Here is a 17,380-nt window from a genome sequence, read left to right as displayed (position 1 = left end):
CGGCACGTGCGTGTGACCGCCATCCCGACGCGTCAACATTGCACATGACGTCACGCGTTGTGGGCGCGTCACCTGTCCGCGAGGCGCTGGATGCCTTTTTGGGCCGCGCGAGAATCAATAAATGGCATGGACACCCACAGGTCTATCATTCCTGTCAAGTACCAAAAGAGACTGACTAATACGATCCGATCCATGACTGAAGAGGTAGCACAACAAAGGGGTACGAGGTGAAAGCGAACATCGGTAGTCAACCGACTACTAAGTCTATGGAAAAGCCAAGCCTGGCAAAGTGTGGTAGGGGTAGAACATTGTACGTTCCGAGAGATATGCAAAAGGGCTGCGAGCGAGAACAGGACAGAGGAGGGGTAGGTATCGCCGGGACGCCATGGAGGAAATAGAACAAAGTGAAAGATGCAATCACTTGCTTTCCGTCTTCTCCTTCCCCTTCTTTTCCTCCTTCTTGGGTGACGAGAAGACGCCCTTGAGGGACCCAAAGATGGAGGTCCGCTTCTTGCGCATACTACTTGCCTTGATCGTACTGTCGGGCGATCCTGGCTCAGAAGGCGACGAGCTGCCCTTGACGGTGCCAAAGACCGAACCGCGCTTCTTGCGCGCACTGCTGAAGCGGGAGGTGCTGCTCGCCGGGCTCGACGGCGACGTCGACTGCTCAGAAGAGAACCGCTGCTTGCCGTTCTTGACAGGCGTCACAGGCTCTTTCTTCTCCTCTGCAGGAGACCCAGAGGTCCCGTTCGTCCCGTTCACGGGCGGAGGCGGCGGCGGTGTTGACGGTTCTGCAGGCACAGAGGGCTCGGCAGCAGGGGTTGGCGTCGCAGGGGTCGGCGTCGCGGGTGTAGGCGTCTCTGCGGCAGGGACTGGCGTCGCAGCCGTGTCCTTTGCCTCCTCCACAGCTGGAGTCGGCTCAGGCGTAGGCTCGGAGGCGGCAGCCTCCGCAGGGGCGGGTACAGCTTCAACAGGCGTGGGTGCAGGCTCGTGCGTCGACGGTTGCTCCTCCGGAGTAGCCTTCTCCTCTACGGCGGGTGCAGGCGAGGCCTCGACCGCCGCTTGCGGAACAACCTCCGCGGCGGTCGTCGTCTCCGGTGCGGTCACCGGCAGGATGGGCACAGGGACCACCGGCGCGACCTCCTCGACCTTCACATTCTCGATGGCCGCTGGCACCGCCGGCGGGGCATCCTCGACCTGGTAGCACGCCAATCAGCGGGAGATCGACAAGCGAGAACGACAACAACGCACAACATCCGCCTCGTGCTTCTCGATACCGTTCACCGTCGGCGCCGGCTCGGCGGCAGCAGCGGGTGCAGGCGCAGGCGTCGACTTTGGCGCCGGCTCAGCTTCAGGCTGGGGCTCCGGCTTCGCAGGCGCGGTGTACACGTTGTTCAGGTTCCCCGCGTTGTCCCACTCCGTCGGCTGCGCGTTGTCGGTCACCCACTGCCCATCGACCACGAACTTGTAGGTTATCTTCTCTCCCCACGGTACCCTTGCGCGCCCCTCGAACCCCTCCGCGCCCTTCGTCAGCCGCAGCGAGCACGACCACTAGACCATCCGCAGCTTAGCTCGACCCGCGGGGAATGACAGCCGCGTGTGCACGCACCTGGTCGAACGTCCCGGTCGCAATAACCTCGTTGGGCTCCGTGCGTGGCCTGGGGGCGGGGTTTAGAATTAATGAGGCGTGTGTGCGGGGAGTCCCTCACCAGCGGAACACTACTTCGTGCGTGTCAGTCATCTCGGGTCGTGAACAGTCGTGAAAGCTTGCGGAAAAAAGCTGCTGATAGTCTGATGTGGGGTAGAACAACTTACGTTAGCAGTTGCTCAAAGGGGATATGTCATAGGCATCCTCCGGGACGACATGTTGAACTCTCATCGGCGTCCCCGACAGAGATATTGCGGAATTTGAGAGGTGAGATGAAAGTCGCATATCAAGATTCTCAAACCGCATACGGCTCGTTGAGTCCTGCTATCACCCGTTGCCGCGTTGAGTGACCGGCCATAAGATAGGATAGCCGTCACCATGCAAGGCCTCGCTGACTTCTTATAAGTCCCGCCAACATCTTCGAAGAAGTCTGCATGTGCTAGTATATAACCTCCTCTTCACCATCCGATAGTACCTCGTCATCCTCCTCCTTCCACTTACCCGCCGCTCGCGCCTCCTGCAACAATTTCGCAAGCACCTGTGGATCCGTCTCGACCGCGTCTGCATCCGCACTATTCTCCTCGCCCTCCTCCTCCATCGAATCTTCGTCGTCAGCAGTTGGAGGAACGTTCTCATCGCTTCCCTCGTCTTCGTAGGTTTGCAACCCTTGCAAGGCGTTATTGGTGGGCTCCGCATCCGAGCTGGCGTCGCTGTCGCTCCCGTATTCGCCCAAGATATTGAGCGCCTTCCCATCCCCCACCTTCCGCTTCTTCATCGCTCGTGGCGGGCGATACGGCTGCACGTCCTTCCACTGTCGACGTATTTGCACGGTAGATCCTTCGCCAGTGCCACCGACGATGACATGGCCGGAGAATGTATCCCCTGACCACAGCTCGATGGTGGGGAACTCGACGAAGTGCTTTCCGCGCAGAACATCTAAGAGAGTTTTGTGCACGTCGAGCTTGTGGTGCGCAGAGTGCATTGGGTCGTAAATCGTCGTGGTGAAAGTGGGGAGAGCGGGGGAGTCGAAGTCAAGGGGGAAGGTGGATGATAGCCAGTCGGGGGCGTTCTTGCGGAGTCTTATACTGGAATGGAGGATGGAGAGGAGCGTAGCATCTGTGCGATTTCGATGGCATAGGACGGAGTATGTGTCTTTCTCGTGGTGAAACTTGAACTCGACGGTCAGGAACGCTTTCTGCGCTCTGCAGGCGGAACTGAGCTTAGCGCAGAGGAATAGCAGGCAACGTATACTCACTTGAAGTCCCACGTCGACTGGTTGAGCTTCTTCCGCTCCATCCCACTCGGCAAGAAGTCGATGTCAATGTCGTGCGCTTCCAGCTGCATCTTCAGTACATCTCTCTTCGCCGACTGCCTGCCTCCCTGCTTCCTATTCCCCCCGCGCATCCTCGCCATCCCGCGCGCCACACCAGTCGAAGAGGCCGCAGTCAACCCCTGCTTCGCGATCTCCTTCCCCCAGTCCCCCACATGGCGCCCGATGTCCTCGAGGAAGGTGTAATCGTCCATAAGCGCGCCGTAGCCGTACTCTTTCAAGGGTATGTACTTTGCTTTGTCGCGCTGACCAGAGCATCCGGAGGTCGACTTGTGCGTCGTGGAGCATTGCAGAGAGCATGATCTCAAGCAGCAGCGAGGACAGGTGTAGATTGCGACCTTCTGCTTGCAGATCGCGCAAGGTTGCTGTTTGTCCGACTGGAATGCCGAAGATGAAGCCGCGCTAGATGTGCTGGCCTCGGAATTGTCCATCTCGTCGGTGTGGGTGAGGGATGCAGGAGAGATGCACTGACGATCGGGCGCTTATTTCGGTCCGTAGGAACCGGAAGCAATTTTGATTTCAGCATGCGCCGTGACCTACAGCGTTGACGAGAGATCCAACCGTTATCAAGCGGTTATAGGTTTGGGACCTATGAGTCGACGTTGACGGCTAAGCCTTATCTAGGCAAATAGAAGGGACCTAAATTTTGTTTTCGTAGCGCAACGCGCCTAAAAGCATCATGTTGCAAGGATATCTTCTCTACGTAGATCGAGAAGGCCCTTCATCATCAACTGGACCTCCAATATCGCCGCTATCGAATTCTTGACTAGTGGAAGTTCTTGTGTATTCCTTACTGGGGCGGCATTTTTGACCTCGACTTTCCACAAGCTATCAACGTGTGCTGGTATGGGCTGTGCCGTCTTCGGATCGACCTGAACGAGGGGCGTCAGCGGAGTCCTTATATGCACGGGGGCTATGAGGGTGCTGATAATATGGGCGTGGGGGCAGAGGACGTACATGCTCTATCTGAAAAATCTGAATGACCAGACCATTTCGTCGGAAAACGAAGCCACGCTTATACACTTCTGACCTTCGTCTGTGGATTCCATCAGTATAATGGTTAGCAAAAATAGAGAGTATAGCTCGTACACATATCCTAGAGCAGACGCGAATGCCAGGCCGTCGCCCTGGACGAGACAGGTAGCCCACGGTCGTACCATGGCTTCAGGGTACACGCGAGACGATTCTGGCTTCAGGTAGGAGTATAGCACCCTGAACATCAAGTGAGCCAGTGTCAGAGGTGGCGCGTAGATGGTCATGTTGCAAGAGAGCTAACGCACCAACTTGACTTGTCTTCCGTCGTGTCCTTCTGCGCATGCAGGATCCCTTGGTCAACAGGCGCGTCTGCCGGACGAACGAGGGGTTCGAAGACGACCTCTCGTAAATGTAGTGGGGCCGAAGACTCGCTATGTAGCGTCATGCGATCCAGTATAGCTTTGAGATCAACCGGCGAGAACACGCCGTATAGAGAAACCTCGTATTGGTGGCCTTTGTTCATGAAGGTAGAGGCGAATTTTCGGAGCGTGTTCGGCGTGAAAGCTCAAGATAATCACTGTGTACGCCCTTGTAAATGTGTGTGGCTTGGTGCTCGTCGGATATTAGAGTCTGGTCAAGGGTCAGTGAATGGAGTTTGTGGCAAGGTGATGGTTCGCGTCAAGAGGTGTGACGATCACGTGCACTGAAGTTGAACTAAACTGTTAGGGTCACCCAAACGACACCTCGCACTCGGTCAATATCACCTTCATATCACCATCATCGATGTGGGTGATGGTACATGGATCGACCAACTCGCGCAGAGCCCTGCTACCAACCTGCGACATGAGGCTCGCGCGCACGCTGGAAGGTGTATTTGGGGGGGCCGGGGGCGCACGATGTTGGTCAAAGAACGCAGCAGCAAGGCAAGCTCAAGAAGGTCAAAGTACACACGGATTGTTCGTCTTTGTCTATCGCTACACAATCTTCGGTTCTTCGTACATATTGTATACATAGCACGGTCGATTCTACTTATTTTTCATCTTCTTCAAAGCAGTTGTACCACGATGCCTGACAGATGATCAGATCATATGCCCGAGATCGCTCACAGCAGAACGTCAACGTCACGAAGACTTACCGGCAGCAATCGTCTCTCCACCTCTGCGGATGAGAATACGGCCCATGTCCTTGTTCACCGAGAAAGGTTCTATTGGAATCGGCTTCGCCACGCTATTGGGACCTGTCATGGCTGTGGCGCGGAGAGAAATGTGAACCTCGGCGGAGGTACTCTTGGTAAGTACGCTATTGGGATGAAGGGATTAGATGCTTTGCGGCATATACTTTCCATGGCACTCACCGAGGGTGCTCCTTCAGCACCTTACCCGTTCCCCTGTCTAGCGTGGCAATCAATTTTGATACTGTTGCCGGCACATCGCGCGAGTGATGGAAAAGCTCGACCTGCGACACAGTGAGCATCAGTCCCAGAAAACGCGTATTTATGCTCACCGTCGTGCCCGTCGTGATTGGGATTTGGACATCGAACACGATGATTCTCGCACTGAAGCTCGCTGCTAGGGGTATTGGCTCGTGCGGCAAGCACAATACGGACCCAATGTTCAAGTTGATGGGATCGATGTTGGTGAGGTAGAGCGTAACATTCGACCCCGATGCCGCCCATACGAGGCTCTCGTCTTCCGTCTCAATGGCTGCGATGTCTGAATCAGCTCGCTGTTCGCCTGACATTTCTTTCAAGACATACTTTTCACGTACGCTGTCTCATCTCCAGGAAGCACGCGTACGCGATCCCCGACTTGCACGATGCCACCGCAGATGCGACCAGAGACCGCAGTTCCAGACGTCGAGCCTTTGAACACGTTGGCAATTGGGATGCGTAGAGGCGCAGTGATGTCGCGCGCCGGCGGGTCGAGTTGATCTATGTGATATCAGTGTATTATCCCAGCACAAATTTCGTGAAAACAACCTAGGACGTCCAGTAAGGTCGGTCCGTCGTACCAAGCCTTCAATAGCGCGGCCTCCTCGTCCTCCCTGTTCGCAAGATTGATGCCCTGCATGGCCGCCACAGGAACGAAGCTCGTCTTTGAAGGCTGGAAACCCGTCTGCACCAAGAAGGGCTTCAACTGTTCGCAGATGTCATCGTAACGGTCGCGGTCCCAGTTCACCTGCAAAGTATTTTTGTCAGCATATCAGGCAGGATGCATCGACTAAGCATAGCATACCTGGTCGAGCTTGTTGACAGCAACAACGACCTGCGTGACGCCGAGGCTGCGCACGAGGATGAGATGCTCTCGCGTCTGCCCTCCTCGCTCGAAGCCAGACTCGAACTCTCCCGTTGTCGCATCGACGACAAGTAGCGCACAGTCCGCCTGCGCAGCGCCTGAGATCATATTTGGCACGAAGTCCTTATGCCCCGGTGCGTCGAGGATCGTGATTTGTCGGTGCGGCGTCGTCATCGCGCGAGTAGCGATATCCATTGTGATGCCACTGTACAATTCCATCAGCGTGTTCGGTATTCAAGGAACAGATATACGCACCGTTCGCGCTCCTCCAATGTGCCGTCAAAGTTCCATGCCCATGCGAAGCTGCGCTTGCCGACCTTACTGCTCCCGCGTTCATTTGCCGTCCGCGTCTTCTCATCCAACGCTCCCAACTCATACAACAACCTCCCCATCAGCGTCGACTTGCCTGCATCCACGTGTCCTGCGTGAGGTATGCATCAGCTCTCGTCCCTTCCGCCTCACTGAAGAACCACGCACCTATCACCATCAAGCTCACTGCCTTCTTGCCCCGCGCCTTCTTGCCCCGCGCCTCCTCCGCCTCGATCGCACGCCTCGCCTCCTCCAGCAGTTTCTCTCTTGCGAACACCGCCTTCGGGGGCGGCTCGTCCACCGACTTCTCCTCTTTCTCACCTATATTCAGCCCCGACAGATCCAACTGCCGCTGATCCATGCCTCTCGCCGGTGTCGCCGCGCCACTCTTCGTTGCACCGCCGCCTTTCTTCTTCGGCGCAGGTGACCCCGCACGCGAGGTCGCGGCGGACTTGGCTTCTTGCAGAGCACGTTGCGCGGCGGCCTTTTGCGCCTTTTCACGTTCTTTGGCAGCTGTTCGAAGCAGAGGAAGTGGGAAAATAAAGTCATCAATATCATTATCATTAACAAAATCCCAGAATGACACAACAAGGAAAGGAACGAAGAAAATAAATGAGGGGAACGGGGCGGGGACCTGCAGGTAGGACGCATCCAGCAACAGCCTGCTTCAAACGGCTACGGACGTTGCCGTCGACGTTGACAGCGGGGAGGACGTCGCAACGGAGGACTGGCGCTTTGCATATCCGGTATGTTTGCGCGCGTTCATAACTACGTCGTCCGGGCTTGGGGAGTCAAACGAGAAACCCAGCGGCGGCGAGAACGTCGGCACGGGCGGAGTGTGCTTCTTCGATTTCCTGCGGTGCTTCTCTTTGCTCGCGCTCGAATCCTCATCAGAAAAGGGCGATGCCGTGCCCTCAGCGCGTTTCTTGTCCTCCTTGCGCTTGCGCCGCTTGGCCTCTTCCGGGTCGACGAGGAGAGAGCCAAAGGTCGACGGAGACGCGCGACTGCCCTCCTTCGGGGACCCGAAGATGGGCGGGCGCATGAGCATCGGCTCGTCGTCGAGAGGGGACTGCAGTTGCGGCGGTGCAGCCTCAATCTGCGGGCGCCGCTCCTGCGCGGCCTTCTTCGCCTTGAGCGCGAGCTTCGACTTCTTCTCTGGCTTGTCGCTGCCAGAGAGCGGGCGAGGGGCCTGCCCTGGCGATGGTAGAGGCGCGACGTAGGGTGTCTTGCCCATCCGAACGCGGTCGGGGCTGGCGAGACTGTAGAGGGACTGATAGGACGTGGTGATGGCAGTAGTAACCGTGGGACCGTTGGCGATAGGCGTGAGGTACTCCGTGTGCTCATCGGGCAGTGCAGGCGCTTTGCGGGCGACAGGGGCATTAAGGATGGAGGTGCCTTTGGCTGCTTTCGCTTTCGCGAGGAGCGCGAGCTTGGACGGCTGCTTCTGCTCCGTAGCCACGACAGCATCCTTCGTCTTGGGTGACGGAGCCCTCGCCGTTGCATCCGAGTGCACGGAAGACGGCGGTTTGGGCGTCGAGCGCGACGATTCCCTCCCCGGCGACTTCGGCGTGGACCAACTCTTCTGATCGTCATGTTCCTCCTGCGCCATCGCCGCCTCGATAGCCTTCCGAACATGGGAGCTCATCGATGTGTGAGTACGTGTTGGAGAGCCGGGCGCTTCAGACGGCTCGGGAGTTCGCCCCGCAGTCGATGTCGTCGGCGATCGCAAGGACGACGAGGTCGGCCTCAACGCAGGATACGTCTTGACCGATCCGTCGAGGGTTTCGCTGTCGCCACTCACACGCGAGCTGACGCTGCTCCTGGCACTGACCGCACTCCTCGCCTCGCTCGCCGCACTTCTTGCACCTGCGCTCCTCGCCCCTGCACTAATTGCGCTGACGGCACTCCTCGCACTGCTGCTTGCCCGGCTACTCGCAAGCTGCGAGAGCTTTGACTTCTTGGGAGTAGACACAGACGCCGAGGAAGGAGCATGAGACGACACGGAGGGAGACTTGGGTGGCGCAGGAGAAGGTGCCTTATGCGGCGCAGCAACAGTGCTTGGGTGCAATCGACTTGCTATACTCGCTGGCGGCCGAGCCTGCTGCTCTGCTGGCCGGCTCGAGCGCGACATGATATCCGGGATGTCCGGCATCGTGTCCATAGGCGGGACATCGACGCTGGGAGGTCGTGGCGGAGGGCTGGCAGTGACAGAGGAGTGCATGGAGGGCGCAGGTTCATAGAAGGATAAACGGTGTAGAGCGGAGCCGGATGGAGACACAGGGATCTGGTTGGGGTCCATGACGGGTGTGCCTTCAGGAGTGCGGAAGTCTTGATGCTCTGAATTACTGTGCATGAGTTTGTGGGGAAGAGCGTAGGACAACAAACGCCACGCACCTATTATTTGTCCCAGTGAGGACAACGATTCCGAGCCAAACGTCTCCCGCTGAGCATGCACGCGAGATGGCACCAACGGCGAGCCTTCCGTGCGTTCAGTGAGCTCCGTAATACGACTGAGCGGCCGCCTCATGGGTTGTGACAGGCTATCCGTGGTCGAGTCATAGGAGTTCTCGTACTCCCCATACTCGCCACTATCCCGCTCCGCGTACTCCCCTTGATCGTCCTTAGCGTAGTCCTCCGGGTTGCCATAGATGTTCTGCGAGCGCGCGAGGACGATGAGCGGCACGCGAGCCTCAATAGGGTTGACGACGGGCGGCGGGATGATGGGCAGGTCCTTGTCGTAGTCCGCCGTCGGGTCTGGGGGTTCTTGTAAGCCCCGGTGGCCAGTTCTATTTCCCGAGTTCGCGATGCACCTGGGCGCGGCCCCGCGTTGTCCCCCCGCAGGCGAAGAAGAGGTGGGGGATAATAAAGAAAGGGAGGATGAGGGAAGCTCACCTTTGCGCTCTTGGGCGGCCTTCATGCGATCCTGTTCCTCTGTGGGGTGTCAGATGGGGGACGCAAAGGGTGTGGGTAGGGCTCACCCATGCACCAACGAATGGTCTTGTCGATGTCGAAGTAGAACTCCCATAAAGCGTCCTTGATCTTGTTGTCCGCCAGGCCTGACTGATCCTCGGAGCCAACCACCTCGCGAACCTGTACGAGGCCGTCTTCCATCAGAGCTTGACAGCATATTAGACATCGTGCCAGAGTTCAGCGTGCGCCACACACCCTGCTGCTCCTCCGTCATCTCCTCTTCCGCCTCCTCCTCGAAGTCATCATCCAACTCATCTGTTGCACGATCAACTGGCGCTCTAGAGACCCCACGACGACGCACCATGGATATTGAGGTTTCGAATGTCCCTGTGGCGCGACATGAATGCACGAGATATGTGGGCTCCCGTGGTGAAGGAAGTACGAGGTCAAGGGATGCTCAGATGGTGGAAATTCGGGATGCTCTCCCCGCGCGGGCGCCACGCGCATTCGCCCTGCAGCGGCAATTCCCGAAACCCGGCCCGTCTGCCGGGCAGCGAGTCGTCGACGCGTGAATTGTCGCGCTCACTTCGTCGTGTACGTTCACTCCGCAATCATGTTCGCAGCCCTCAGGTCCGCCTCGTCCTCGCGCATGCCCGCAAGGGTAAGTATTTGAATCATGTATGCGGACCCAATGTCGAATATCCACAGGCGTTTAGCACCAGCGCGTCGCGCGCCGCAGACCTTGCCAAACTCACCCTCATCGGTCGTCTGGGCAAGGATCCCGAGGTGAAGACGACCAAGACGGACAAGGAATACGTGACGTACGTGCTAGAGCCCTCACCTAGATCATACCTTCGTCTAACGCACATATAGCTACGTTGTCGCAACCAGGGCGTTCCCTCCCCCTCCCCCTGATGCGTCTGGCGGTATGTCTCTCGGCTTGATCATAGACACCCCCTTCTACTCTTCCCTCATGCTACGCGCACCTTTCAACGTCGCGTGCTTTCTTTAACGTGTCTCTTTATTCAGAGCGCCCACCCGCCGCCGCGACCTTCCACCGCGTCTTCTCCTTCAACCCCAGTTACAACAAGTACCTTGCCACACTGAAGAAGGGCACGCACGTCTACGTCGAGTGCAACTTTGAGCTCCGTGAGCCGGAGAGGAACGCGGACCCCACCACGCCGGAGGGCCAGCGCCAGATCTTCTTGCGGCATGGTATGTCCTTGGATATGTAAACTGCGGGGGATCACGCTGATGGATACACAGAGCAAATCCGCGTCTTGGGCTACCCTAAGAACGACCACCCCGCTGAGGAGTCAGACCACGAGTAGTTTTTTCGTGTTCTCTTGCTATTCCCTTCCACATGCATCCGTGAATTCATTGCTTTGCGTCCGGATGAATGAACCCCCTCTCACTCATGGCGCACTGGAAACCTTGAGCCTTGTAACAGAGCATGCGAGCTAGATGGATACAAGATGCAGGAAGTACAAACATGAAGCAAGTGGGAGATGCAGATACAGAAGACGACCAAAAGTCAACAACAAACGATACCCCCCTCATGATTGCTCCTGAATAACAATCTTCTTCCTCTCTGCTTTTGGCTTGCTCTCGCCCGCCCGTGTGTGCTTCCGTCTCCGCTCCTCCTTGACACGCCGCGCCTCGAGCATCGTCCGCTTGAGCGAGGCTGCCTTGTAGACGGGTTTGGGGAGGTGGCGGGTCCTGAGAGGGGAGAAGTCAGCAGATGTTTTGACAGCGGGCTTCGACTCGAAAGGGGAGGAGAAGGATGGTAGAGAAAGAGCGCGCTACCCACCTGATGACCTTGTTGACCTCCTTGTCGTTCTTCCACCTCTCCTTGAGGCTGTCGCGGTACTCCATCGCTGCACGCTCGCGTGCGGTGATGATGCCAAGCTTGTCCGAGGCCTTCGCCTTCCATACGCGTACGTTCCCATCGTCGGAGCCGGAGACGACGAAGCGTGCGTCACCGGTGAAGATGGTGGAAGATACTCTGGATAGTGGTCAGAGTCGGTTTTTTCACAGGAACCAATCCTCTACACACCTCTGCATCCGCTTCGTGTGATACACCTCCGGACTATGCCCCCTCCCCTCCTTCCATATCCTCACCGTCCTATCCCACCCACCACTCACGAACTCCAGCCCCGTCGGTGCCCAATCACAGCTCATCACCGCCGCAACGTGCGCCTTATATATCTGCGTCGGCGTATCCAAATGCCTTATATCGAACGTATAAAGGTTATGGTCCTCCGACGCCAAAAGCACGGAGGTTGGGAAGGTCGGGGACCACGCGAGGGAGTTGTTGCGCATGTTCATGACGACGCGGCGCTCGGCCTTGCCTGTGCGGATGTCGTAAAGGGTGAAGGTGCGGTCGGAGCCGATGCTGGCGAGGACGGAGGATTCGGCGAGGTTGAAGCGGACGGCGGTGACGGTTTCGGTGGAGGTGGGGAATGTGAGGTTGGATACTGGGGCGCTCCTGGGGTGGGCGTTAGTTCGTATCATTGTGAATGCATTCAGCATGTACGCACTTCGTCTCGTCCCATATCTGCACTAAGCTGGATCCTGTTGCGAAGACAGGGTCTGTCCGATGATGATCGATGGTGTTGAAGGCGTGCTTTGCGGGGAAGACATTGACGGGCTGCGAGAAGGGGATGTTCAGCACTCGGTCGGGGGCGTGCTGGGAACATAGCAGACGCACCTCCTCTCCGTGCCCCACATCCCACAACTTGACAGTCTTGTCCACCCCACAGCTCAGCACCCTCCCCTCCCCCGCATAGCACACCCCTGTCACCTTCCCCTTGTGCGCTTGTGGTACGTGTAATCTTCTTTCCCGTGTCGAGATGTCATGCACGATCAAGCCTACGCGCAGGAAGAAAGGTTCTATTAGCCACCTCGTCCCACATCTCCTCCCATGCGACTCACACACCTCCGTCCCAGCTTCCGCTCGCCACCGCGGACAGCGTCCCGGGTTGCCTTGCCAGGCATTCCACCGCGTCAACGTGCCCTTCTAAGCTGGCTACGAAGGGTTTGGCGAAAATGCGGTCCATCTTGGCAGCGTTCAGCGCGCGTGTACGTTCTCTTGCTTTAGCAAAGGGGTGGAGCAGCGGGTCAAGATTCCGTGAGGTGGGCGTAGGATCGCCCGGACGGACAGGGAGATGTTGGGCGGGTGCATGTTGTAGGACAGATATTTTCTGGTAGAGGGGAGGTTAGCTGCTGAGTTAATGGATTGAGGAGGATGTATTGGATCAGTGAAAGTATGAAAAGGCATAGGAAGTACAGAGGAGGTGATAAGCGCTTACCATGATGGACAGATCGGGGAACGAAGAACAATGGACGAGGGAAATTTGATCGGACCAGGGGCGGGTATCGGACCGGCACTGGTGTCACGATCACGAGACCAGCGCGTCATTCGCGAGCCTCATTGTGACCATTGTCCACCCTCTTCTCGTCCACAACAACCATCTAGCACTCTACCTACGAGCACCGTACACTTCAACAACCTTTCCCCCTCGTAAGTGCATATTCTCTGGCGTTAATGAACGCCTACTTCCCCGACCGATCACTAGCTAGTTCACCCTATGTCGTTCACGAACCCCTCCGTATGCCCTAAGAACGCGAGGCTCACCCAGCGTGGGACTCTGTACGACGCGTCTTACGGACGCGTCATTAAGAAGCACCCCGCGCCAGCTCAGCGGGACTCTACGCGCGCGTACAATCGCGTCGATCGTCGAGCTCGCAAGCGCACGCGCAGCCAGGGTGGCGCATCGCAGACCGACGTCGCGCCTGCTAGGAAGCAGAAGCAGGCTGAGTTCAGTGAGAGAGTGATTCCGAGGTCTACCTCTGGCGTGAAGCACGCTGTTCTGAAGAGTGAGGACGTCGTCTTCAACCCCAAGCCCAACGGCGACGACACTGCTACCCCGATCGAGCCTGCTCGTGAAGGAGCCCCTGGGTCCGCTAGCATGGCGCACCCCAAGGAACTTCCCGTAGATGCGGAGACTACCAGCGCACTCGTTCCACCCAACGCGTGTTCTGCTGCTGCGAAGCCTGAGGGGCTTGAGACTGGTGCATCTGGCAGCTCGAACGGAACCTCTCCTCAGGCTCCCGATGAGCCTCATAAGTGCCTACTCGCCGAGCCCGCCAGAAAGTACCTCAACTCCCTTCTGCGCATCAAGCCTACTCCCGGTGACCTCGCGCTCCAGGCGAGGTACGAGGAGAAGGCAAAGCGCCGTGCCCTTGAGAGAAAGCCGTCGACCTACATCCCCGGCGACATCAGCAATCGTGCACATCTCTGAGTGGACTGATTGGCCTGATTTGTCTGATTCGTCTGAGTGCCGAGAAGTTCAGGCCTTTTCAGACAGATTACAGGCGCAAAAGTGATTTTTCAGTCCAACTGGCTTTGTGCTGGCCAGCTTCGTCTGGGGCTGGTCTGACTCGTGTCTGAATCGAGTCTGATGTACAACTGCTAATCGTGCGCGGTATGTAGGCCTACAGGTACAAAGGATATTCGCTATGCGTGCTGAGAGGATCACGACGATGCGAAGGGTCTAAGGATCGATACAATGAAATACCTCGCGCCGAGCGTACAATATAAGGGTGGAGAAGACGGTCGGATGCGCACGCCGTCGCACGTTGCTATGCGAGTTGAATCTGCTGGGGCGGAAAAGGTCGTCGGGGAGGGTGATTGAGCAGTGCGGCGAGAGCCGCTAGTGAAGCGATGAGAAAGGGCAGACAAGGTCACGATGACCGCCATGCATGGCCAGAATGAGCTGTCGCGCGCGAGTCGGCCGTACGCCCGCTACAGCAGCAACACGGTGCATGGCGGAAAAGTCGTGCGTGTTGAGCACTGGGATTAGACGGCGAGCACAAGCGCGCGGCGACGCGTCAACGCGGTCGAAGCAGAGAGGCAGAATCCGCTCCAAGTCACAGGGGGTTGCCCTAAAGTCGATCGTCTGATGACGTTGTCGCGTCGGTGCCAAACACACCATGGCCTTGACTCCCGCCTTTTCGACCACTACAACGCCGCCGTGTCGCACGGCTCGCTTTCTTTAGTCGCCTTTGCTAGAACTCGTCGCATTTGCGTCAGTCTCCTCAACGACGCTCGAGGCAAGCCGACACCGGCACATTCTGTTACGCGCGCAATCATCGACGTAGGATTTGCGCCGAGGCCATAGGTGCGTGTGCTAGTGCCAAACCGGTGCCCCGTCACTCATTTTCTACAGGCACTTTCTATCGTTGTCTGCGGGAGCGCAGCGTCGCCCAACCCTCCGCGCGATCCATTCTACAGAAGCGGGGCAGTCGCTCTAAATATGGTACATGCATCTCCAGCTTTCATAGCGTCGAGTATGATCTCTGATAGTGCTCCCGTGCTAGGTCGACTTTGCAAGCGCGTTGTGTCTGGCCATCACCGGCATAGCACATCATTCGGGTGTATACACGCGCGTCGTGTTCTCGTAGGCTTGCGCGATTCACGCTAGAGTGGTAGATGTAGATACAGTATATCCTGTAGTATCCGTAGTATCTAGGTAGCCTTCAATACATTCATTTTCGATTTAACTACCGTCTGATTGGAATGGCCTATAAGATGCGTGTTCTGAGGCAATGAGACGGCCTGGCTATGGCCTATGAATGACCTGAATAACGTCTGTGCGAGCGACTGTACAGGGTCTGTCCAGTCTGAATTGTCGACGTCTGAAAGGGCTGGTCCCAGCAATGTCGGACTGAACTCAGGCAAGAACCTGTAGGAAACAGTCAACCTGCCTGAGCATCTGATTGGTCTGAACTGGCCTGAACGGCCTGATTTCAGACCAATCAGACAAGTGCACGATTGCTGATGGAGGATGACAGCGACCTGCCTGCTTCCAACAAGCAGTACAGGTGGTGCGCTCTGCGTAACGAGCGTGGGTTGATGCATCGCATCTGAGTAACTGCACCCTCTAAGGTCCTCCAATCATGTCTTCATAGAGTCTGTCGTCTGTTGTAGACCTCGCCGTCTGCTACAGATGATAGATGTCTTGCTGTACCGAATATAACATCGTTATGGAAATGCGTATCCGCTCTTGTATACAGTATCTTCAGTCCGAATGGTCGTACTCCGTGCCCGAACGCTGGCTCTGTCGAATCATCCCCCGGTAAGCACCATCTCTTCTACTCCACCAAACGCTTAACGCACCTGAGGCGTATACTGCGCACCTCCCTGCGGGGTGTACTGTTCCCCTCCTCGAGGCGTATATTGCGCGCCGCCCTGAGGCGTGTATTGTGCACTTTGAGGTGTGTACTGGGCTCCTCCCTGCGGCGTGTACTGGCCCTGTGGCGCGTATGAGTTGCGGGGCGAGAACTGGGAGTTCTGCGGTGAGAACTGCGAATTCGCAGGCGAGGCGGGTTCGGGGAGCCATCCTTCCTTCAGAGGGGTTGGTGTGAGCGAGGGTTTTGGGAGAGGTTCGTGTGGGACCATCCAAGTGGGGGTGGTAAAGGCGTAAATTGCAAGGTGGCGATGGAACGAGGACAAGGAAGATATCACAACGTCAATGGGGACATCCGTAGGCGACATTCACAAAGAAAACATCAATGAAGGCGCGAACGTACATGGTTATCGTGGATAGGGACAACGGGGACCGACTGCCCATTCGAAGCTGCGACGGAGGGCGCGGGCATGCCGGCGCTGCCGCTTGTGCGCATCAGTTTGGAGATGAAGTCGCGGACGGTCGTGACGACAAGCTGGGTGAGAAGGTCAGTCGGGCAATGGGATTGATGGACGGAATGCGAAGAGGATAGTGAAGGGTTGACGAATGGCGTACGTTGTGATCATCTTGCGAGGATCCTGAGTAGCACGACTAAGATGCATGTCAGCTAGGTTGGTGTAGCCCTGTGCGAGACCACGTACGACGATAGCTATCGGACAGCACGGTGCGTTCTGAACCATGTGTCAGCTTATGCCGCCGTCAAGCATCGCCCGCCACTCACATCAAGCCATATAGGAAACGCTATAGCACTATCAGCAATCCATCCTTCCACCCCGATCCTGCTCACTCACCTCCCCCAACCACCTTCGCGTCGCTATCCAGGCCTAGCTCCTTCGCCGGCTTGCCGAGCGCGTTCAGCGCCTTCTCCACGTAGAAGCTCGAGTGCCCCGTCCGGCGCACCACCTCGATGAGCCCGTGCGCGACCGCCCAGCTGTCCAAGCCGACGTCGCCGATGCCAGAGGCGTGGCCGAGGTCGCCGACGGTGCAGGCGAAGAGGGTGTGCCCGGCGATGGTTTGGATGGAGATGACGAGGCCTTTGCCTTTGGCGTGTCGGTGGGAGGCGCGGAAGCGCTTGCGGATGGAGAGGCCCTTCAGTGGAGTTGCTAGTCAGTACAGAGCAGCAGTGGCGTAGGGGTGTGCAGCCGCGTGTAACGATGCTGAAGCGACGCAAGACATTCCACGCACCAAGGTCACCGCATCGGAAGCGGAGAACGACGCGAATCTGTATCGGGACTCCTCCTCGAGCGCCTGTGTCGCTTGCGCGTGCGCGTCGGGCATGGTTTGGCTGTAGAGTCCGCTGAACATGAGGCGGGGGTGGGTTCACGAGATTAGGCAGGCAATGAGGTCAAGTCCGTTTCATTGAGGTGAAGAGAGTTTTGGAAGGCAAGGCGCGCGCCGCTGAGATCAGGGCCACCGCCATGACGTGCGCGCGAGGCCTGTCTGGCGCGCAGCATTGTCATATCGCGGGATGATATGGGCGTAATTATGGGGGATGGTGTGTAGATGTAATGATAGGATACGGTGAGGACGAGGGCGTGGAGGGAGGAGGCAAGGTAGGGAAATGCTTCCGTCGTTGCGACGCCCTGAGGTCTTCTCATCTTCCCTCCTTCGTGCGGTTGATCACTCGAAGGATGTGCGGTCCTTCTCTGCCTGGTCTCACTCC

General features: G+C 57.4%; 9 protein-coding genes across 9 annotated transcripts; 2 read left to right on the top strand and 7 right to left on the bottom strand.

Annotated features, from left to right (window-relative positions):
• Positions 1 to 122: 122 nt before the first annotated feature.
• On the bottom strand, positions 123 to 1,788 carry SCHCODRAFT_02624214 (uncharacterized protein). The gene is made up of 4 exons (XM_003036846.2): positions 1,710 to 1,788; positions 1,610 to 1,658; positions 1,252 to 1,551; positions 123 to 1,197 (listed from the first exon to the last, which is right to left on the bottom strand). The coding sequence occupies exons 1-4, from the start codon at positions 1,739 to 1,741 to the stop codon at positions 418 to 420; spliced, it is 1,161 nt and encodes a 386-aa protein (XP_003036892.1). The 5' UTR covers positions 1,742 to 1,788; the 3' UTR covers positions 123 to 417.
• A 229-nt stretch (positions 1,789 to 2,017) lies between these two features.
• On the bottom strand, positions 2,018 to 3,440 carry SCHCODRAFT_02577122 (uncharacterized protein). Its single transcript, XM_003036845.3, has 2 exons — positions 2,904 to 3,440; positions 2,018 to 2,850 (listed from the first exon to the last, which is right to left on the bottom strand). The coding sequence occupies exons 1-2, from the start codon at positions 3,407 to 3,409 to the stop codon at positions 2,088 to 2,090; spliced, it is 1,269 nt and encodes a 422-aa protein (XP_003036891.1). The 5' UTR covers positions 3,410 to 3,440; the 3' UTR covers positions 2,018 to 2,087.
• A 191-nt stretch (positions 3,441 to 3,631) lies between these two features.
• On the bottom strand, positions 3,632 to 4,629 carry SCHCODRAFT_01037011 (uncharacterized protein). Its single transcript, XM_003036844.1, has 4 exons — positions 4,259 to 4,629; positions 4,068 to 4,190; positions 3,968 to 4,014; positions 3,632 to 3,850 (listed from the first exon to the last, which is right to left on the bottom strand). Exons 1-4 carry the CDS (start codon positions 4,474 to 4,476, stop codon positions 3,810 to 3,812), a joined length of 429 nt encoding a protein of 142 aa, XP_003036890.1. The 5' UTR covers positions 4,477 to 4,629; the 3' UTR covers positions 3,632 to 3,809.
• Positions 4,630 to 4,661: 32 nt separating this feature from the next.
• On the bottom strand, positions 4,662 to 5,025 carry SCHCODRAFT_02272720 (uncharacterized protein). The gene has a single exon (XM_050342240.1). The coding sequence runs from the start codon at positions 4,963 to 4,965 to the stop codon at positions 4,720 to 4,722; it is 246 nt and encodes an 81-aa protein (XP_050200740.1). The 5' UTR covers positions 4,966 to 5,025; the 3' UTR covers positions 4,662 to 4,719.
• Positions 4,843 to 9,943, bottom strand: SCHCODRAFT_02624203 (uncharacterized protein). The gene is made up of 13 exons (XM_003036843.2): positions 9,828 to 9,943; positions 9,722 to 9,781; positions 9,535 to 9,672; positions 9,449 to 9,487; positions 6,725 to 7,069; positions 6,503 to 6,668; positions 6,188 to 6,452; positions 5,932 to 6,130; positions 5,710 to 5,883; positions 5,457 to 5,656; positions 5,308 to 5,408; positions 5,089 to 5,252; positions 4,843 to 5,021 (listed from the first exon to the last, which is right to left on the bottom strand). The coding sequence occupies exons 1-13, from the start codon at positions 9,865 to 9,867 to the stop codon at positions 4,999 to 5,001; spliced, it is 1,914 nt and encodes a 637-aa protein (XP_003036889.1). The 5' UTR covers positions 9,868 to 9,943; the 3' UTR covers positions 4,843 to 4,998.
• Positions 9,944 to 10,041: 98 nt separating this feature from the next.
• SCHCODRAFT_02624201 (uncharacterized protein) lies at positions 10,042 to 10,800 on the top strand (the record flags this gene model as incomplete). Its single annotated transcript, XM_003038210.2, has 5 exons — positions 10,042 to 10,127; positions 10,175 to 10,287; positions 10,340 to 10,392; positions 10,496 to 10,681; positions 10,733 to 10,800. The coding sequence occupies exons 1-5, from the start codon at positions 10,080 to 10,082 to the stop codon at positions 10,795 to 10,797; spliced, it is 465 nt and encodes a 154-aa protein (XP_003038256.2). The 5' UTR covers positions 10,042 to 10,079.
• An 89-nt stretch (positions 10,801 to 10,889) lies between these two features.
• SCHCODRAFT_02624197 (WD40 repeat-like protein) lies at positions 10,890 to 12,794 on the bottom strand. The gene is made up of 7 exons (XM_050345226.1): positions 12,778 to 12,794; positions 12,405 to 12,669; positions 12,177 to 12,337; positions 12,007 to 12,116; positions 11,523 to 11,954; positions 11,277 to 11,471; positions 10,890 to 11,185 (listed from the first exon to the last, which is right to left on the bottom strand). Exons 1-7 carry the CDS (start codon positions 12,778 to 12,780, stop codon positions 11,023 to 11,025), a joined length of 1,329 nt encoding a protein of 442 aa, XP_050200739.1. The 5' UTR covers positions 12,781 to 12,794; the 3' UTR covers positions 10,890 to 11,022.
• Positions 12,795 to 13,056: 262 nt separating this feature from the next.
• SCHCODRAFT_02667297 (uncharacterized protein) lies at positions 13,057 to 13,770 on the top strand (the record flags this gene model as incomplete). Its single annotated transcript, XM_003038209.1, has 1 exon — positions 13,057 to 13,770. One exon carries the CDS (start codon positions 13,057 to 13,059, stop codon positions 13,768 to 13,770), a length of 714 nt encoding a protein of 237 aa, XP_003038255.1.
• Positions 13,771 to 15,417: 1,647 nt separating this feature from the next.
• Positions 15,418 to 17,157, bottom strand: SCHCODRAFT_02624192 (uncharacterized protein). Its single transcript, XM_003036841.2, has 8 exons — positions 16,903 to 17,157; positions 16,509 to 16,806; positions 16,439 to 16,458; positions 16,359 to 16,388; positions 16,273 to 16,308; positions 16,061 to 16,192; positions 15,648 to 15,875; positions 15,418 to 15,588 (listed from the first exon to the last, which is right to left on the bottom strand). Exons 1-8 carry the CDS (start codon positions 16,993 to 16,995, stop codon positions 15,550 to 15,552), a joined length of 876 nt encoding a protein of 291 aa, XP_003036887.1. The 5' UTR covers positions 16,996 to 17,157; the 3' UTR covers positions 15,418 to 15,549.
• Positions 17,158 to 17,380: the final 223 nt, after the last annotated feature.

The sequence above is a fragment of the Schizophyllum commune genome (genome assembly GCF_000143185.2).
Source record: "Schizophyllum commune H4-8 unplaced genomic scaffold SCHCOscaffold_5, whole genome shotgun sequence".
In the NCBI taxonomy this organism is placed as follows: Eukaryota; Fungi; Basidiomycota; class Agaricomycetes; order Agaricales; family Schizophyllaceae; genus Schizophyllum; species Schizophyllum commune.
This window is presented reverse-complemented; position numbering and strand designations above follow the sequence as displayed.

Excerpts from the sequence above, each read along its gene's own strand:
- SCHCODRAFT_02624214 (XM_003036846.2), bottom strand. The coding sequence starts at position 1,741 with ATGACTGACACGCACGAAGTAGTGTTCCGCTG. Across the intron at positions 1,659-1,709 it reads CACGAAGTAGTGTTCCGCTG|GCCACGCACGGAGCCCAACG; the intron begins GTGAGGGACTCC and ends CCCCGCCCCCAG. Across the intron at positions 1,552-1,609 it reads CGACCGGGACGTTCGACCAG|TGGTCGTGCTCGCTGCGGCT; the intron begins GTGCGTGCACAC and ends CGGATGGTCTAG.
- SCHCODRAFT_02577122 (XM_003036845.3), bottom strand. The coding sequence starts at position 3,409 with ATGGACAATTCCGAGGCCAGCACATCTAGCGCGGCTTCATCTTCGGCA. Across the intron at positions 2,851-2,903 it reads CAGTCGACGTGGGACTTCAA|AGCGCAGAAAGCGTTCCTGA; the intron begins GTGAGTATACGT and ends TTCCGCCTGCAG.
- SCHCODRAFT_01037011 (XM_003036844.1), bottom strand. The coding sequence starts at position 4,476 with ATGAACAAAGGCCACCAATACGAGGTTTCTCTATACGGCGTGTTCTCG. Across the intron at positions 4,015-4,067 it reads GCGTCTGCTCTAGGATATGT|ACGAAGGTCAGAAGTGTATA; the intron begins GTACGAGCTATA and ends TGGAATCCACAG. Across the intron at positions 3,851-3,967 it reads CTTCGTTTTCCGACGAAATG|GTCGATCCGAAGACGGCACA; the intron begins GTCTGGTCATTC and ends CCCCTCGTTCAG.
- SCHCODRAFT_02272720 (XM_050342240.1), bottom strand. The coding sequence starts at position 4,965 with ATGTATACAATATGTACGAAGAACCGAAGATTGTGTAGCGATAGACAA.
- SCHCODRAFT_02624203 (XM_003036843.2), bottom strand. The coding sequence starts at position 9,867 with ATGTCGCGCCACAGGGACATTCGAAACCTCAATATCCATG. Across the intron at positions 9,488-9,534 it reads GACCATTCGTTGGTGCATGG|AGGAACAGGATCGCATGAAG; the intron begins GTGAGCCCTACC and ends GACACCCCACAG. Across the intron at positions 6,131-6,187 it reads CTGTCAACAAGCTCGACCAG|GTGAACTGGGACCGCGACCG; the intron begins GTATGCTATGCT and ends AATACTTTGCAG.
- SCHCODRAFT_02624197 (XM_050345226.1), bottom strand. Across the intron at positions 11,472-11,522 it reads CACACGAAGCGGATGCAGAG|AGTATCTTCCACCATCTTCA; the intron begins GTGTGTAGAGGA and ends ACCACTATCCAG. Across the intron at positions 11,186-11,276 it reads GAGGTCAACAAGGTCATCAG|GACCCGCCACCTCCCCAAAC; the intron begins GTGGGTAGCGCG and ends CTCCCCTCTCAG.
- SCHCODRAFT_02624192 (XM_003036841.2), bottom strand. The coding sequence starts at position 16,995 with ATGCCCGACGCGCACGCGCAAGCGACACAGGCGCTCGAGGAGGAGTCC. Across the intron at positions 16,309-16,358 it reads GCTGTCCGATAGCTATCGTC|TCGTGCTACTCAGGATCCTC; the intron begins GTACGTGGTCTC and ends CATGCATCTTAG. Across the intron at positions 15,589-15,647 it reads GTGCGCAGTATACGCCTCAG|AGCCAGCGTTCGGGCACGGA; the intron begins GTGCGTTAAGCG and ends ATGATTCGACAG.